The sequence below is a fragment of the Myotis davidii genome, unplaced genomic scaffold (genome assembly GCF_000327345.1).
Source record: "Myotis davidii unplaced genomic scaffold, ASM32734v1 scaffold167, whole genome shotgun sequence".
In the NCBI taxonomy this organism is placed as follows: Eukaryota; Metazoa; Chordata; class Mammalia; order Chiroptera; family Vespertilionidae; genus Myotis; species Myotis davidii.
In genome coordinates, this window is record NW_006300048.1 from 6,720,110 (window position 1) to 6,740,632 (window position 20,523).

At 37.9% G+C, this 20,523-nt stretch overlaps 1 protein-coding gene across 1 annotated transcript in view; it reads right to left on the reverse strand.

Annotated features, from left to right (window-relative positions):
• Positions 1-7,527: 7,527 nt before the first annotated feature.
• The window catches only part of CENPQ (centromere protein Q), a 17,574-nt gene continuing 4,578 nt past the window's right edge, over positions 7,528-20,523 (reverse strand). The window contains exons 5-12 of the mRNA XM_015572165.1: positions 19,947-20,067; positions 19,379-19,447; positions 16,484-16,544; positions 15,749-15,817; positions 9,971-10,090; positions 9,757-9,834; positions 8,193-8,249; positions 7,528-7,611 (exon numbers count right to left, since the gene is read on the reverse strand). Of these exons, the coding sequence (XP_015427651.1) occupies positions 7,528-7,611; positions 8,193-8,249; positions 9,757-9,834; positions 9,971-10,090; positions 15,749-15,817; positions 16,484-16,544; positions 19,379-19,447; positions 19,947-20,067 (659 nt within the window). The remainder of the gene's footprint in view (positions 7,612-8,192; positions 8,250-9,756; positions 9,835-9,970; positions 10,091-15,748; positions 15,818-16,483; positions 16,545-19,378; positions 19,448-19,946; positions 20,068-20,523) is intronic.

The following is a 20,523-nucleotide window of genomic DNA, read 5'->3' on the forward strand; positions in this document are numbered from 1 at the left end:
TGATGTTTCTCTCTCTCTCTCTCTCTCCCTCTCCCTTCCTCTCTGAAATCAATAAAAATATATTTTAAAAAAACATTAAAAAAAAGTAACATGGAGTCAGTCAAGAGCGAGGTCAGCAGGCAAAGCACATGGAGAACGAGCCCTACACGTAGAGTTGATCCTTTTTACATGCGGATTCCGTGTTTGTAAATTCACCGCTTGCTCATGTATGTGTATCCCCCCACATCAGTACGGACAGTGCTTTTGCAGTCAATTGTGCAGAGCAGTAACACACTGAGTCACCTAATAACCCATATTTTCAGCTAAAGTAGAAGAAGGTGACTTTTTGTTCAGCTCTCATGCTGTAAAAGTCTTTGATGTGTCTATTGAGTGCCAACGTTTTCTTTTCTTTGCATTTTTTTTTTTTTGCTTTTTTGTTGGTGATTTCACTGTTTAAAATGGCCAAGTCTTTTATGTGTCTATTGAGTGCCAACGTTTTCGTTTCTTTGCATTTTTTTTTTTTTGCTTTTTTGTTGGTAATTTCATTGTTTAAAATGGCCCCTATCCCCTGACCAGTGTGACTCAGTTGGTTGGAACATCATCCCCGTGCACTGAAGGGTCGTGGGCTCAATTGCTGGTCAGGACACATGCCCAGGTTGTGGGTTTGATCCCTGGTCAGGATGCTTTTTGGGAAGCCACCAATGCTTGATCCCCAGTAGGGGGCATGCAGGGGGCAGCCGATCATATTTTCTCTCTCATTGATGTTTCTCTCTCTCTATGTTTCTCTCTCTCTTTCTCTCTAAAATCAATTTTTAAAAGTGAAAAACATAAAATAAAATGGACCCCAAGTATAGTGCTGAAGTGCTGGTTAGTGTGCCTAAGTGCAAAAATGCTATAATGTGTCTTATGGAGAAAATACGTGCATTAGAGAAGCTTCCTTCAGGCATGAGTGATAAAGCTCCTGACTGTGAGTTCAATGATAATGAATCAACAATCTATATTAAATCACATGCCTTTAAACAGAAATATACATATATCTGCTGATGTGGACGTTGGGACCAGAGGTTTGTAGGAACCTAATAACTGTCTGTATTTTCCCTAGGACCATTGGTTTAAAATTCGCCAAGACAGTATTGTTGTCTTTGACTTTATTGAACTCAAGGGCTGTGGAGAATGAGAAGTAATTACTTGCAGGAGGTGAGAGCCCATTTTTTTACTCTAAACTTTCTGGTGGTCAATACCAAGAGAAAGAAAGATGGGTAGTTACATGATTCACTTTCCCATGGAGTTATCCGTCTGGTCTTTACCACAGCATTTGCTTGACTGTTCACTTGTGCCATCTCTAAATGAGGTCCAGCTCTCTAGCTCCTAAATATTCAAAACCCTCCTTGATCTGACTTTAATCTACTTTTCTAGAGTAAGCAGCTCTTTCAACTCACAAACAAATGATTCAGGATGACATTAAAATCAGGGACATTTCTCCCAGGGATTCACACAGAGAAAAGATACTATAATTAATGAACCACATTAGAAAATATCCTTTCAGTAAACAGTGCTGAACTTCATAAGAATATTTCTTTTATTAAATAAAAAGATAGTTTTTTTAAAATTAAAATAATTTTTTTGTTGTTGTTAATCCTCACCCGAGGATATTTTTTCCATTGATTTTTAGAGAGAGTGGAAGGGAGGCGAGAAGGGGTGGGGGAGAAAGAGAGGGATAAAATCAATGTGAGAGAAACCTCAACCAGTCACCTCCCACACTCACCTCGACTAGGGGCCAGGGATCAAACCTGCAACCCAGGCACATGCCCTTGACCAGGAATTGAACCCCAGACCCTTCTGTGCACGGGCTGATACTCCAACCACTGAGCAACACTGGCCAGGGCTAAAAAAGATAGCTTTTAAAGGTCACAAGAACATACAGAAATTCTCATAGGTGCAGAAAATTTTTTTATGCATTATTGGATTATATCCGAAAATCATAATGACAACTATTACCTCTGAAAGCTACAAGATCAGGATATCATATCCTCACCACTCAATTATAAAGTCTCCATAATTAATATGGGGCCCAGAATTGGAAGGTAAATGTTTGTAAATCCCTTAGCCAAACTCTTATCAACAGAGTCACTAAGTGAAGTCTTTGTGAGGAAATTATCATGCGCACATAACTTTCAGAAACTGAAGTTTCTTTGCGGCACCTAAAGTATTTTATTCATATTAACTAGACAATAAAAGCACGGTACTCTCCTGGGACACTTTTAATTCTCACAAATAAATAAAACAGAAGGTCCTTGTGTTTATGGAGTAACGCACCATTTGTAATAAAATAGTCATTATTTTTTCAGATGATAGGTTTTTCCGTTTAGAAAGATTCCTGTCAGATAAGTCAGGAAGATTCCTGTCTTATCTGCTCAGGAAGATTCCTGTCTTATGTGTTTGCAAAAACGTCTATATTTCATAGTGCTTATTTCCCCCGTATCAAAATTTAAGAGTAAAAAAAACAAAAATAAAAACACCCGAAAAACTTCTTTTCCTCCGAATCTAATTAAATTTATTCTCCCTATCCACTTTTGGATTTCATCTCTCCTTGTTCTGTTTCCCCATTTATTCTTGCATTAAAACCAATGATTTGAAACTTAAATGTAATGAATACATTGAATTAAAATGTATTAATGAAAACCTGGGTTTTCATTAATAAATGCTTACCTGCGGTTGAGCGGCTAGCCTGAAACAGGTTTTTCACTGGGCAAGCAGCAGCTCTTCCTCCCCAAATGGTGAGCTTCTTCCTCAAGCCTCGTCTCTTAATTAGTCCTTAGTGCGCAGAGGAGGGAGAGAAGGAAATGTCACACCTGTAGAGAGGGAGGAGTTTCTGATGTCAGGTGAGATTTACCGTGAATACAGGACCAGTGTTTCCCGCCACCTCTTCCTTTCGGTCAGATTTAGTCTTACTGTGGAAAGAAAAGCTACTGAGCACTAATTTTGATTTAGATCTGAACATTTTCTAGACACAAAACCTATCTATCCATCAGGCTCTAATGGAAGAGAATCAAAAGAAAAGGGACACAGGCAAGTGGGGAACAATAAAATAATGTGGCTATTGACCCCTTACATTTCTTTTTTATCTATTCTAAAAAAAATAATAATAATTTCACTGGTCTGAGCTTCCAAGGCTGAAAGAGAGTAATGTCTAAAGAGGATGCTTGTAAAATTGAGCGTATGTTTGAAAATGTTCATTCTTTTACCCTATCCTTTTAAATGAAAAACCACTCACACTTTACTCGCTTCCTCAATGGCTGCAATCTCAGGCACTTATAGAAGCATTTACATGGGAATCGCAGCACACAACACAGTCCCTGAGTCTTGGATAATAAACAGTACAAATGTCCCCAAGGCATAAGGAGACCGGCTTCAGTTTGAACGTGATCACCTGGGAGGGTACTGTTTACAAATGAAGGGGTAGGTTAGGGCATTCTTTACTTGAAGATGCTGGTTTTAAGTAATACACTGGCTAATTGGTGGTTGAAAGTGACTGAAAAACTTGTATTCGATGACAATTACTGGACGTCAAAATAAGTGTTTATGATCCTGATACATTGATAACTTTTTAAAAAAGATGTTATGGAGGGCAACATATACCTGTGCATGTTCCTAAGGATCCTATATAAATCTAGTCTTTTCTAAATATTGTTTGAGGAAAATTGATTTTAATATGAACAGAAGTTGATATTAAAAAAAAATATATGTTAGATATAAAGTACAATACCGGAAAAACCTTAAAGTTAGGGGTCAAGTTAATTATGGACTCAGAGAGATCTATAAAAGTCTTCCCAGATTTAGGCTACATCCTGTTTCCTGGTGCATCCAAAACAGAAACTTCTATTCTTTTTTCAAAGTTCTTTGCTCTCTATAAAACACCGGAACTAATTAAAATAGTTGCTTTTTGCCATTAGGAAAAGTAACCAATAAGGCAAAGCATATTACTTTTCCAGGAAAACGACATTGGTTGAAGATAATTATATTTGAAATATGTCCATTACACTAACCTGAACGTTTAACTCTGGGATTTACAAGGAAAAAATGGGAGGAAAAGGAGGTTACTAATACAAGATAAGTTTAAAGAGATTTTCTTCTATAAAACCAAGTGAACAAATCCATAATACATATTATCATAGAAAAACAGATGGACTTGTACATTGTTTTTAACAGGATTTACACATCAACGTCGGTAGCCCCTTCTATTTGTAGTGTATCAGCAAATTCCTAAGTCAAAATTACAACTTTTTTTGCTTTCTAGTTCTATCACTTGCTATCTGAGGATCTTATGATAGATCTTAGTTTCCCATGCCTCAGGTTCGTCACCTGCAGCATGGGTATAATAGCAACTGTTCTGGGGTTTAATCCCCATCATGTTATTAGGATTAAACACTGGCATAAATGTGTGTGTACATGTAATGGGCTTAGAATAGTGTCTGGCACATAGCACACATCAGTAAATGTCAGCCATCTTTATGGTTGTTATTATTGTTATATGGTGCTGTTGTCTCATATGAAAACCTACACTAATTTTAAAGGGCTCATTGGGGGTATGAAATGGTGAGATTGCCTAACGCACATTTGTTTCTATTAGTTCAAAAATGAGTACTTTCATTCTATTTATTTATTTATTTATTTAAAAAAAAATATATGTTATTGATTTTTTACAGAGAGGAAGGGAGAGAGATAGTTAGAAACATCGATGAGAGAGAAACATCGATCAGCTGCCTCCTGCACATCTTCTACTGGGGATGTGCCCACAACCAAGGTACATGCCCTTGACCGGAATCGAACCTGGGACTCCTTAGTCCGCAGGCTGACGCTCTATCCACTGAGCCAAGCCGGCTAGGGCTGAGTACTTTTATTTTTAAAAAGCAATCTAGAGTCATTTTACTGAATTTGGGGAACAGCCCTCTTTCTTCTTCCTCTTTGTCCAATTTTAATAATTATAATCTATCTTAAATGTGGCTGCTACAGCAATTTCATAGCCTTGGTAACAGCAGAGGTCACTTTAATGAGAGCAAACATCTAAGCCAAGAGAAACTATTTCTACGTTGGTTTAGTAGTGAAGAGTACCTTCAGTGGCAGCAACTTCTAGTAAGAAAAGCTAGTTATGACACACAAAGGGCTCAGTCACTTTCGACATGGTAAAGTCCAAATGGGAAATTTGAATTTCTCTCTGCTTTTGCTTTCCTTCTTTCCTTTCTCTTCCGCAAAGCTGAATATTTCTTGACAATGAATGAAACATGAGAGGATTTAGAAGTCTTATGTTTGGAAACTAAGCCAACCTGCATTCAAATACTAATTTTGACAGGTGCACCTGCATTTATTTTTGGTAAACAGAGAATGCCAGGAAATTCAACCCAACCAAATAGAAGAAAGCAAATCCTTTAATTTGAGGTTCCAGCGCAGGTCAAATTTAAACAAAACCTGTTTGTTAAATATATGCCCCTCTGAGATTTGGGGGAAATGAAAGGGCTCATATGAAGAATGTTTAATGACTGGCAGTACCCTAAGGTTCTGCAACATATGTGTATAAGCTGCCTCCCCCAACCCTGTTCACACACACACATTACACCAGTTTATCTTCCTTCCTTCAGCAGCATTGTGGGGACCCACTTTCCCGTATGCTCAGCAACTTTCTCTTTTAGCCTTTCTCAGTCTGATAGGTGGAAATGTTTTATTTTGCATTAAAGTGAACATCTTCCAAATACACATTGGCCATTTATGTATCTTTGAGAATTGACCACTTTTCTACTGGTATTTAATCTATTTGTTACTGACATTCTAAGTTTATTTTAACTTTATTTGGAATCTATCTATCCTATATAATAAAAGGCTAATATGCAAATTGCCCAAACAGCGGAATGACTGGTCACTATGACACACACTGACCACCAGGGGAGCGCCGCTGTGGGGGAGCCACTCAGCCAGAAGCTGGGCTCATGGCTGGCAAGCACAGCAGCAGTGGCAGGAGCCTCTCCTGTCTCTGCAGCAGCACTAAGGTCCTCTCAGGGGATATCTGTCTGCCTAAGCCTGAGAGGTCCTGGACTGCGAGAGGGCTCAGGCTGGGGTGAGGGACTTCCCCTCTCCAGTGCATGAATATCGTGCACCAGGCCTCAAGTATATACATAAAAGCTTAAGTGGCAGTTACAACTGGACAACCAGCCAGTAATTATGATGCGCACTGACCACCAGAGGGCAGACGCTCAACGCAGGAGTTGCCCCCTGGTGGTCAGTGCTCTCCCACAGCCAACCTCCTACGGTCCCTTCCTCTCTCCCCACTGGCCAGCCCCGATCACCAGCCAGGCCAAGACCCCACTGTGCACAAATTCGTGCACCGGGCATCTAGTTTTGGCATAAAGTAGAAATTTTAACCACTGTTTCTCCATCCCCATCTCTGGTGTGGTTAGTGGTTTTCTCAAGACTATTGAATATCTTTCTGCATTTTACTTGAAGTGCTATCTTTATCATATGTTATGTCTTTACACTATAAATCCTCCACTTATGTTTTAGAATTTAAAGTTTCTGGCACTGGCACTTACCATCTCCTTGCTAGATAGGTGGGTCATAGTTGGCATGGACTGTGCATTTGAGAACTCAGGTGAGTGTGGAAATTACATAGGAACTACAGCCATTTGAATTATTGGTACCAAGTACAGTTGAATTTTATTTGGGTTTGTAATTAAGTTATTCATAGAGAGTACACTAACATGCATCCTTAAAGAAAATATTGTGTATGCTTTGAATTGCTTGATACCTGCCAGAACTATAGATCTCTTAAAATTAGGTCACATACTTTTCAAAGCTCCAAGCATGTATGACCAGTTTATGCATGAAGAACTGTCACTCAGTAAGTACAAGCTCCAGTTGATGTTCAATAATCTGTTAAACAGATGTTCTGAGAGAAACAAGACTTTTTAAGAAAATATGTATTTATAGATTTCAGAGAGGGGGAGGGAGAGGGAGAGGGAGAGAAACATTAAGGATGAGAGAGAACCATTCATCAGCTGCCTTCTGTACATCCTACACTGGGGATCAAGCCTGCAACCTGGGCATGTGCTCTGACTGGGAATCGAACTGTGCCCTCCTGGTTCATAGGTCGATGCTCAATCACTGAACCACACCAGCCGGGAGAGAAACAAGACTTTTAATGTACCTCCTTTCCCAAAAGCTATTATAAACATCGTAATTAATGATAAAAATCAGTGAGTTGGGGCTCTATTAGTCACTCTAAAACCCTGAAGCTGTTAAGTCTCCAAGTGAAGTTTTTAAGATACTTTGCAAAATCTTTTAGTTGCTTTGCCTGATGTAGCAGACAGTCCAAAATACACAAAAACACTTTCTTTAAATGCTGCAGTACAGGTTTCTGTTACTGAAGACTTTCTTTCCCTCTGAAATCCATTAATGGCCTTTTGGACCATTGCTTCCTAAGAGGATATTGCTTTTGACCCTTTTACTGAGCTGCCCAGGGTTTCCTGTGGCGTGTGGCCTCCCTCACGGCAGTGAGCATTACACCGAGTTTGTTCCTGGTGGTCTCTGCATGGAGGATATTAACAGAATTGTAGCACTTTCTACATTAACTGGCAAAGTATTCTAGGTGAGACAGAAAAATAATTAAATTTCAGATATTTTACTTTCAAATAGATTAAAGCAACCCAGGTAATAAAAATAAATTTTAATGTTTTACTGATCATTTATTTACATGTATATACATATTATAATCACAATGAGGAAAGAAAATTCACTTTTGTTTGGTTTTTGTTTTAAGGGAGTAAATCTGTTTATGTTCCATTTAGTAATTTTTATGAAATGAAAGTATGATTTGATGGTAAGGGAAAATAAGTATGCAACATCTATACACTAAACCAACCCAAGAAATGTTCGTGCTACCTCCAAGGTTAAAGACACATGGAGAATCTTAATTATACCACACAGTCTAGAGAGTTATGTAAAAAAGTAAAGGCATTTGGAGATTTCTCAAGTTCCAGATGACCAGGAAGAAAATGTAAGTCATCAGCTAAAGAATAATAATGAAAGCAAACATGTTTTTATGAACTAGGTACTTTAAACACTTTACATATATTAAGTCACAGTATCAAATTTCCTCTGCACTAATCAATAAATGAGCTTTATCTAGCCTATAAATCAATGGACTGTGACTGTTCTTATTTTACAGTGTCAGGTAAATAACTGGAAGAAAAATGTGACCTAATTTGTGCCAAAATTTCTTCCTGTGGGTACAATGTGTAATTAGTGTAAAAATGTTTATTGAAATATAATTGACATATAACATATTAGTTTTAGGTGTATAACATAATGTTTCAATATTTGTATATATTGTGCAATGAATCTAGTTAACATCCATCACCACACAGTTACAATTTTTTCTGTGATGAGAACTTCTAAGATTTACTCTTAGGAACTTTCAAAAACACAATACAATATTATTGACTAATTACTATACTGTATATTACATCCTCGTGACTTATTTATTTTACAACTGGAAGTTTGTACCTTTTGACCACCTTCACGCATATAATTGTTTTTTAATCTTATTATGAAAAATATAAATGTACATTATTTAGAGAATGTATAATAAATCTCATGTTCCCATCACTCAACTTCAAAAACCATCAACTCATTCTGTTCTTTTCTCAAATCTATATTATTCTGTTTTTCCTCTGCCCATTTTGCTCCTTACACCTAAGTGAATTGTAAATAGGAAAAGTTCAAAATACTTTTTGAGAAAATATACTCTCTACTACTATAAACATTTACACTATAATATCTACTAGGGTCCTTTGAAGAAAGACAAGTTAGCAGTGTATAGCCTACTACACATAAGACATAATATGAAGAGTTATAGATCATTGTTAGAAGCATAAGCAAAAGCAATTTACTTCCCCAAATCTATTCTACAGTTATATGACTACACAAATGCGTAAAAATATATGTACAAGGGTGTACTCAGCATTATCTGTAATGATAAATGCTGGAAGCTAATTCCAGCAGGTCATAAATGCAAAAAGTTCATCAAAAGGTTGATGGGGCTTTTTCAGCAGGGCTGAATATCTACATATTACCGGCTGCTGGAATAGCTAAAAGCATTTCCTCAAACCTGAAAAGTCTGCCTGCTGCCAGACAGCTGAGGGCATTTCCCCAAACCTGAAAATCTACATGTTATTGCCTGCTACTGGGACAGTCGAGGGCAGTTCCCCCGAACCTGACAATGCCTACTGTATAACAAACCTTACCTTTTGATATGTATAGCTGCTTTGCTTTAGGGCAATTTGTGATAATAAAGAGCAAGGGGTCCAGAGATGCAGAGACCTTGGTTACTGAAGCTAGGTCTCCTCTGGCTTCCCAAAATGCCTTCCAAATTTATATTTCTAGTCTCTTTATTAATTCACATGCATCCCCTTCTCCAGATTCCTGAATGCTTCTAGATGCTGGATAACACCCTGGCAGATAAAACTTACTTATTGTCATCAGTACCTCACAACTTATATTATGGTACATCCAAAAATGGAATATTATACATTTATTAAAAAGGACGAAAGACATCTACATAGACTGACAAAGAAAGATGTTCAAACTATAGTGTCAAATAAGAAATAATTGTGTGTATATGTATACCATGAATTCCATTTGTTGTTGTTTTTTAAAGAAACAGGATATATAATGCTTTTAAATATCAAATTAATAACTGGTGATACAGTTAATATAGTAAATTGTTACCTGAAGTGTGGGTGCTTTGAGACTCTTCTGAGAAAGTTCTGGAAGGGAGAGTACACCACTGCTATCTATTTGAAACATCTAAAGTAGAAAAAGAAAGTTATAGGTTCTTTAAAAAGACTAATATCTCTGAACTTATTACACAGAAAAGCTGTCTTGGTAAAATGTAAGCATTAAAAATTACACCGAGTCTAGCAATATATTATTAAACAATTACCTGTTTAAGTTTCTCCTCTTCTTCTTCCACCTCACTTGTCAGAATTTGAATTTTGTTCTTTAGGCTCTGGATATCCCCAGTCACTGCCTCTGTGGTCTCTACTATTTTATCTATTTCTTCCTGAGTCAGAAAGAGAAAGTTAATGTTTCAAATTAAATATTTTATTAAATAAACCTCCAAAGATATATACATATCTTTTAAAACCCTTATATATTGCAACACTGCTAAAAGAAACTGGTAAATATATTTATGTTTTTCTTTCAAAAACCAGACTTGCTAGGAACTAATTGCCCACTGTAATATTGCATTATAAAGAAGTTAATTTCCTGAAACAAAAAGATATACCTCACGTACAAGAATATTTCCTCAAAAACTTACTGAAGCTGCTAGCATTGGATTCTGGAAGCCCTGTGGAAATCCAGCAGAGCCCAAGGGCTGATGGCCTGTTCATCTATACCCTCACCACACACCCTGGCAATCACTGATCCTTCTATTGTCCCCACAGTTTTGTCTAGTCCAGATGTCATATAGTTGCAATCATGTAGTACGCCTTCTCAGATTGGCTTATTTCACTTGATCATATACATTTAAGTTTCCTCCTTGCCTTTGTGGGCTTGATAGCTACTTTCTTTTTAATACTGATTTTAATATCCCATTGTCTACATGTGCCACCGTTTATTTATCCATTCACCTACTGAAGGACATCTTGTTTTTTTCCAAGTTTTGGGAACCATGAATGCCACTACAGAGATCCGTGGGCAGGCTCCCTCTGAAGGCTCTAGGGAAGATTCCTTTCTTGCCTCTTCCAGCTTCTGAGGCTGCCAGCATTCCTTGTAGCTGCATCACTCCAATTTCTGCATGTTTGTACAAGGCCCTTTCCTTATGTCTGTCCCTTATAAGGACATTTCCATCTCCTGAAGGATACTTGTCACTGGATCTAGGGCCCACCCAAGATAATCCAGGATGATTTCACTTTGAGATCCTAACTTAATTACACCTGGGAAGATTCGCTTTCTAAATAAGGTCATATTCCAGGAGTTAAGATTTAAACGTACTTTTCGGGGCCCACCATTCAACTCCATAGAAGGAAATGAATAACAGCACTGATGGAAGAGTTAATAATAATGACTAGCCCTAACTGGTTTGGCTCAGTGGACAGAACGTTGGCCTGTGGACTGAAGGGTCCCAGGTTCGATTCCGGTCACGGGCATGTACCTTGGTTGCAGGCACATCCCCGGTGGGGGGTGTGCAGGAGGCAGCTGGGCGATGTTTCTCTCTCATCGATGTTTCTAACTCCCTATCCCTCTCCCTTCCTCTCTGTAAAAAATCAATAAAAATTAAAAAAAATGACTAAATTTTTTCATTATAAATTTTTTAAAATTAATTTTGTTCCATTGCTTTGGTTATTTTCTTTGGGTATTCCTACCATACCCATTTTGCAACTTTTGTATTTTCCACTTTTTCCCCTGATACCTTTAAAAAATAATCATTCTTTTTGATTCTTAACATTTTCTCCTTATTTCACCTTCTATGTATTGTAAGTATTATCAGTTGTATTTGTTTGCTTTAGTACTCTAATTTAGTCGGCAAATCCAAAAGGCTTTTTCTTTTATTGCCACAGTCTTTCCGTAGCTAGGGTTCAGGAATCTGGAGAAGGGCTGTGCATAAATGAATAGAGACTACACAAGAAATATAAATTTGGAAGGCATGGGGGAAGCCAGGCGGAAATTTAGCTCTAGTGACAGCTCCCTGAATCTCCGGACCCATGGCTTTTTATTAATACATTTTGCCCTTTAGCAAAGCAGACAGACATGTCAAAGGTAAGTTTGGTAAACAGTAAAGGATTATTAGGTTAGGGGAATTGCCCTCAGCTGTTTGGCAGCAGGTAATAATATGCAGATCTTCAGCCCTGCTAAAGATGTCCATCAGCCTTTGAGAACTTCTCGGATTTATTATGCTAACTACTGTTCTTAGCCTCCAGCATTTTATTTCTAATTCTTTCCTGAATTCTGTAACTTCACTTTTTGGTATAGCAGTTCCTCTAATGTTCAACCTCATTTTGTTATAACGAGGGGGAAAAAATTCCCTGCTAGGGCCACCACTGTGTGGAGAATGCACATCCTTCCCATGCTTACGTGGTTTTTTTCCAGGTTTTGGAAAGTCACCACCAGCAGTAACTCTAGGCTGCAGCAGGAGAAAGCTTTCTAAGTAATGCACAAGAGAAAATGAATGAATACAAATTCTACAAACTCCTAGTTCAAAGACTCTCTTATGCCAGTGAAGAACTCTTATGCCCAAGATGTGAAAATGACTTCAGGTAAGTAACTGACTTATCAAGCAAACCACAGACTGCTGTGATAGATGAAGTATACATTTAGTCAGTCTTCGTCCTCGGTTCCTGGCAGAGAGTTTCTAAAACCTTTGTAACTCCTAAGTGATGGGGGGTGGGGAAGGATGGGATAAGAGCATAGTTAGTTATATTTGATTTCTGTCTTGGTTCCTGGCACAGCTACCAAAAACCTTTGTAATTTTCTGAGTGATTGGAGTGAGAGGAGCGTCTTTTGTTATTCTTAAGTCCTTTCAACCTTACCAGAGTTTATGATAATGCACACACAGAGGATGAAGGCTGGTTGCCAGAACAAGCAATCATGTGATCATGGTTGGAACTTCCAGTCCTACTCCCTGATCTGTGAAGGGGAGCTGGGCTGGAGACTTAATTAACAATCAATATGCTTACGTGATGGAGCTTTTATAAAAACTCCCAACAATGGGGTTCAGAGAGCTTCCAGGTTGGTTATCACATGAAGTAACTGGGAGGCTGATGTGCCTGAAGAGGCATGGAAGCTCGCATCCCTTCCCAAATACTGTGCCCTTAGGCATCTCTTCCTTTTGGCTGTTCCTAAGTTGAGTCCTTTATAATAAACTAGTGGCCTGGTGCACGAATTCATGCCTATTGAAAGGAAATTAATTAGAAGAAGTATTTTAATATTGCTATTCGCCCTTTCTCTATAATAGAAGTGTTAACCAAATTCACGATCGACAACGACAGAGGGAAACACACGAGTGCGATTGGTGCAAGAGCTTTATATGTATCGTGCATGTGCAAGTCAACTTAGCCTTTTATAGAATAAACTTGCTTAATTAGATCTGCTTTCTGATTTAGCTAAACTTTTTCCAGCCCAATGAAGCACTCCAACTTCTCTTTCAGGTAGCTGTCAGCAACACAACAGTAAATACCAACACAAAGCAGATTATTATTGTAGATTACGCAGGGAGACCAAAGGATGAAATATTTAACTGCCAGAAAACAAAGATTTAGAAAGCTTAAAAACTTAACCCGACTGAAAAGAAGAAAGAAATGGTGGACCTTGAAAATGACTTCAGGTTTTCTCACTGTGCAGAATATCAAACACTGCTGCCGGCTCCAATTGCCCTTGAGGGCTTCTCCACCTCCCTCTGCTCCTGAGGGGTGATCGGTGCCACACCCGCTGCTCACATTTGCTGCTGGCGCCAGCCCCAATTGCTCTGCACTGTCAGTGGGTGCCAACAGGGCCGGCGCCATCAGCATGTGGGAGCGGCGGTGGGAGCGGGGCTTCCAACAGACAGGGGATCAGGGGCTGCGGCAAGAGGGGCCGGGCGGTGGTGTGGAGGATGGGCCGAGGAGACCCATCCCTGTGCCCACCGCAGCCTCACAGCCCACAGTTCCTTTCAAGGTGCACTAATTCGTGCACTGGGCCCCTAGTCCTATATAATAAAAGCGTAATCTGCTAAGTGTCCAACTGTTTGGTCAACCACTCAACCAGTTGCTATGATATGCATTGACCACCAGGGGGCAGATGCTCCAACCAGTAGGTTAGCTTGCTGCTGGGGTCCCGCTGATCAAGACTGGGCGAGAGGGCCAGACATGCCCTGAAGACCTTCCACAGTCCCTCCCTGGCTGACCAACCTCCCGCAGTCCCTCCCCACTGGCCAGCTCCCATAAGCCCCAATCAGGACTGGATGAGACGGCCCTGATGGGTTCCGAGCCCTGGCCAGGCCAAGGGACCCTACTCGTGCACGAATTCGTGCAATGGGCCTCTAGTATTGTATAATTTAAATTTGCTAAAAGAGTAGAATTTAAATGATATTATCTACACCTCTCCCTAAAGGATATATGAGAAATGGATGTGATAATTAATTAGATGGGAATCCTTTCACACACAATGCATACCTATATAAAATCACCATGATGCGCACTTTAAATCTTAGAATTTGTCAATTATACCTCAATGAATCTGAAAATAAAAAAAAACCCCATAATAATGTCATCCAACTGTTAGAACTAGAGCCAGTACTGAAAATAAACCATGAAAAATAGTAACGTTGGGAGGAAATTAAACATAATCTCATCCTATGAAGAAAGCCAGGTAATCACTAAAAATACCACCCTATTAATTTATAATATAAGTAGATTTGTTGCTCAGAAACTAATCCTTCCAACATTATCTAAATTATATAAAATAGAATAAATTATTTGTGAATTTTGAAATGTTAGAAATCCTTGGCATTCGTTGCATGAACTACTACCACCTTGAACTTACTGAATTACTAACAAAGACCTAAGCACCACATCTACAAACAATGTCAAAATGACTAAGGGATATATGGTCCAATCTGCTCTACTTTTTAGAATTATCCAATAAGTCACTTAAGGTTGCTTCTTTATATCTATATCTATATCTATATCTATATCTCTATCTATATTTGATTTGCCTGTACTCTTTAAAAACTTTTTAAATTACAGTTGACATGCAATATTATTTATATTAGTTTCATGTGTACAGCATAGTGATTAAACAGTTATATAATTTATGAAGTGATCTCCCAATAAGGTGCTTTTCTTAATTGTTCAAGTATCCACTAAGTACAAGGCTGAAGTTAATGATAACAGCTAATGTTATTTCTCAGTAGCTTCTATAGCATAATGATTAAGAATCATGCTCTGACATTGGACTGGCTAGATCTGCACTACAATTTTAAGCCAGAAATATCAGTATGTCTTTTTCACATTTGTAGCATGAGGAAAATAGAGCATAGACCTCTCTAAGTCCTTGTGAGGATTAAGGAATATAACTGTAAGTGCTTAGAAAAGTGCCTAGAACAAAGAAAGCCCTCATTACATGTTAGCTATAATAACAATGATGATAACTGTGTTTCTGACAAGGAAGTATAGGATGGAAAAACTAATGTTTTCAAATTCTACAGCATTTAGTGATGAGTTCCTATAATTTGATAATAAAAAATACTAAAACAGCCTGGCCAGTGTGGTTTAGTGATTGAGTATTGATCTATGAACCAGGTGGTCACAATTTGATTCCCCATCAGTGCACATGCATGGGTTGTGGACTTGATCCCCAGTGAGGGTTGTGCAGGAGGCAGAGATCAATGATTTTCTCTCATCATTGATGTTTCTATCTCTCTCTCTCTCGCTCTCCTTTTCTCTCTGAAATAAAAATAGTTTTAAAAATCACTCAGATAGTTCAGTTATAAAGTCTGGTAAAAAAAAAAAACACAAGACAGTTACTTAATCACTAATATAGTAGAAATACTTAACTTTAGAGGCCCCAAGTGTAGGTGATGTTTTTGGTTAGAGTGAAAAAAAAAGAAAAAAAAGAATTTAATGAACAAACCTGGCCCAAGATCTAGTATTTATTGCCAGGAGAATATCATAATAATTTAAAAAGCCTTTTGGTCTCTTCCTCGTCCCCCTAGGTAAGGACGCCCTGTTCATTCCCATACCTGCAATGACGCCAGGCCTTCTTCATTGGCTCTGTGCCGGGCCCTTTCCATTTTCAGTAGACTTGGCATGTTAGTTAAATCTTTCAGTTTTGGGGGAGGGACTTTTAGGGTTTCAAACATTTGTAGCAATCTTTTCTTCAGGCAGTTGAGATGATATTGAATTTGTTCATTTTCTCTACTTTTGTTACTCAAAATTGCTATGATGACTGTTTCCATCAGAGTTTGCAAATGCTTTCTGCTGCTCTCCGAAAGAGGTTGCCAGGTTTTCCTTCTGCTGGATGCTATCTTTACCTGTTTTAGACTAGTTTGCTCTGTCTGTCCTTTAGAAGACAGGTGCTTTGGATGATTTTTATTTTTTTTCACTGTGTTTTTAACCTCCTTCTCTGATAACTCCACTTCCTTATCATCAATTTTTCTTTTTGGATTTCTTTTTAACTGTTGAGACCTTTTCTTGGAAGCATTTGCTTTGCTAGACATCTTGATCTAAATAGAACAATTCTAACAGTGCTCCAAAAAAATCAGCTTGCTGACACTCGCGGGAACCAAGGCTCTCAGTCCCGACCTCGGCGAGGGCAGAAGATGTGGGCACCGTGAGTGGCAAAACACAAGCCCAATGTTGACCTCTGGACAGTGACGCCGGCGGCCGCCGACCGCAGGGGCTTCAAGGCCAGACACTAAGCTCCGAGGCGGCGCCGGGTTGTGCCGGGCCCTTTCCATTTTCAGTAGACTTGGCATGTTAGTTAAATCTTTCAGTTTTGGGGGAGGGACTTTTAGGGTTTCAAACATTTGTAGCAATCTTAGGGATAGAATAAAAACACAATTATTAGTTTATTTTTTCAGTACCATTAATATTACTTTTGTTTTGTTTTGAAATACTGTTACCGTTTTTATTTGCCGTCTTGCTCCCAAGGGCTTCATCTTTATTAAAAGTTACTCACCTTAGAAATAAGTCTCCCAAAAGAGCCCTGACAAATCATCATTTAACATTTTATTTTATTAAGATTTACTTCAAATCATGGGGCCACTTAGGGTTCTTCATAAAAGGAAAATTTTCTCTTTTATACATTTAACAATTACTTATATGCATTTTAAAATAAAAATTTCCTGATTTTTAAATATGTTTTCTAGACTATTCTAGCACATAAGTGTATTATTTATTGTGAATTATTGAGTAAGAGATGGAGCACTGCTCTGTAAATCTTAATGAGCCTGGATTCTAAATCTCAGTTGTTTTAGAGAATGTGATTAATAAAATGACTTTAAAGAAATCTGAGTCCCATAGACTTTAAGACAAATAAAACACTGAGATTAAAGTGCTTTGTTTTAAAGTACTAGCAACATGAATAGTATTAAATATTAAAGTTAAAAAGTCCTCCAAACTGGATGATTAGAGCACCAATAAAAACTGACATTACTACCCTCACTTCTAGCAGAGAGCAATACAGCTTTCTAATATTTGATTCTTGTTTCCATAGTAGGAAAATCTGAATTTGGTTGCTTTTACCTAATAGGAGCACTTGGTGTGCTAAAAAGTTCTACTAAATCTGAACAACAGTGGAACCAAAGATTTATCTTCGTGGGGTCTTATTCAAAATATTAATTTTTATAAAGAAAAAAGTAGGCAGTAAACCCCCCACCAATCATAATTTTCATCAAACTTTTAGGATAAACTTCAGTTTTCCAGAAAACCATCATTAGGGCATCATGTTTAAGCATAAATCTTGTCTGTATAATCTTCCCAAGAGGGTAAGTTTTTGACTTCTTAACTAAAATAAAGTTTCTGTTTATAATCAGTTTCTTCTAAAACTTCATTAAGTCAATTCTGTGGAAGGGACATCCACTAGTCCAATGTCCTAAATAGTGATCAGATTTCCAGAATTCTTTTAAAACTAATTAAACTAAAAATATAACATGAATACATCCTACTTATTATTACTTAATACTTAATCACCATTTACAACATTGTTTCTATATGACAACTTTTCCAAAGCATGTTCCTCTAGAAACTATAGGGTATAACCACTTTATCTGACTAGCAACCCTGTTTGTCTGATCATGTGGGTATGATACAGTCTATATCAATCATAACAGTCTTGCCACAAAATCAGTCCAAAGACAGGAATATCATCGAAGCTGGGCCAATCACAGTCTATCTCAGGGGTCCTCAAACTACGGCCCGCGGGCCACATGCAAATACAAATATTGTATTTGTTCCCGTTTTGTTTTTTTTACTTCAAAATAAGATATGTGCAGTGTGCATAGGAATTTGTTCATAGTTTTTGTTTTAAACTACAGTCCGGCCCTCCAACGGTCTGAGGGACAGTGTACTGGCCCCTTGTTTAAAAAGTTTGAGGACCCCTGGTCTATCTCCTAGAATTTTGTGACTGGAGCTAAGAGGATAGTGTTTTCTTTCTCCTCTTTCTTCACAAGGCTAATAAGATACATAGGAAGCTGTCTATGTCTACAATTCTAACCTAGTGAGGATAATCTGTCTAAGAGAATACAGCCAAAATGCAGACAGAGCAGAGATGAGACTAATACATGAAAAAAAGAGTCCCTGTGATAAATACTAATTTGGGAGATGATAGGTTAAGCAAAATAAAATACATTTACTAACTGCAGGACTTTTAATATGCTAATGGACCAAAACATTATTCACGATATATCACTTTTATTCACAGAGTATCTTTAAGAATAAGTGTTCCAAATATACTTTGAGAAATGCTGTTATAGGAAAATGTATTCAGAGATCCAATTAAAATAAATTTGGTAAGACTGTAAACACTGCTAAATTAGTAAAAGGGAAAGTATCTTGAGTATTATTATTTTGGGGATTAAAAAAAGTGAGCTGCAAGAGCAAACAGAAAAAACAGGCAGTCTTTAAAATATACATCTCCATGGCTGCTACATGATGAAGAGACAGCCTATATATTGAACAATTTAATCTTTTCTGATTACCTAGCGTGACCGCGGTGAAGAACGGCTATTATGTATTGTCCTATTCTCATTTGTAAACCAACCACAATTATTTGTCCTCAGTCTTCCGAAGAATAAAGTACTATGTTACAAACATTTCTGGGTACACCAGTAACTAAGATGCAAAACATTCTTCTATGAAAAGACAACATTGTGCAAATACTAGAAAAAAGTAATCACTGAAAATCACTCACAGTGGTGTGACTTTTTAAGAACACATGAAAAGAAACCTCCATTTGTGACTTGCTTCAATAGGAAGAGCAGTAATATTCTGGAAAATTACATGAAAACAGTGATAGAATAAGTAAGAGTGGTGAACTGTGAACTTCAAATTGTTCAAAATGCAGTTGAAGGGAGTTAAAGTTGACAAAATACTGTTCAAATCCTAACACAGAAAAGTGAATTATAGGAGGAGGCATTTTGTCACTTTCAGACTCTTCCTAATAAATTCTCTTAAAGAATGCAGACTTGCATATAGCAGCAATTTAGGATGGAATGTATGTTCCCAAATTGTTCCTCTTTTTTAAAACAACACAAAAATCCCAAATGAAAAACTTTTCTATTCCACAAATGTCTGTTCTGCAACATAGACAGAGATTAAACTTCCTAAATATGTTCTAATCATTTCCTATTGCATAACTACTAGTATATTACCTTTTCTTCAGGCAGTTGAGATGATATTGAATTTGTTCATTTTCTCTACTTTTGTTACTCAAAATTGCTCTAGAAAAGAAAAAGAAAAAGGATTGAGTAAATATTAGTTTGCCTCTTTCCTAGCCAAGCAGAATCAATCACTTTTTCTTTTGTATACATTTTAAGTGGAGGGATAATCAAAGTTCTTTCTATCACATTACATTGTTGTGTTTAATTTATATGCCTGACTCTTCTGATGGATTTCAGCTCCTTGAGAGCAGAACCCTTATTTTCTTTGTATTGCCTCCAGCGTGGTAACTTCCAGATGGTGTCAATTTGAACTCAACTTCTTCCTAAAATGTCCACATTGCACGGATCAGGCCACATAGACTTCATTTTTATTTCCCTGATGGAATTCTAAGTTTCTGAAAATAATCAAAACTTTCCTGCTTAGGCTAATGCTATTAAAAATATCTTCTGAAAGAGAAAAACATCCTATCACCATAAAATAGAAAAAAACATTTAAAAGAATACTGTATATGGAAAACGTAAGTAGACATAAAGTTAAGTGAAAAAATTTCATGCTCACATGATGACTGTTTCCATCAGAGTTTGCAAATGCTTTCTGCTGCTCTCCGAAAGAGGTTGCCAGGTTTTCCTTCTGCTGGATGCTATCTTTACCTGTTTTAGACTAGTTTGCTCTGTCTGTCCTTTAGAAGACAGGTGCTTTGGATGATTTTTATTTTTTTTCACTGTGTTTTTAACTTCCTTCTCTGATAACTCCACTTCCTTATCATCAATTTTTCTTTTTGGATTTCTTTTTAACTGTTGAGACCTTTTCTTGGAAGCATTTGCTTTGCTAGACATCTTGATCTAAATAGAACAATTCTAACAGTGCTCCAAAAAAATCAGCTTGCTGACACTCGCGGGAACCAAGGCTCTCAGTCCCGACCTCGGCGAGGGCAGAAGATGTGGGCACCGTGAGTGGCAAAACACAAGCCCAATGTTGACCTCTGGACAGTGACGCCGGCGGCCGCCGACCGCAGGGGCTTCAAGGCCAGACACTAAGCTCCGAGGCGGCGCCGGGTCCCGCCACGGGCTGCAGGGAGATGACGGCAGGGGGACGAGGGGGAGGATGGGGGGGAAAATTCTTAACTGTGAAAACA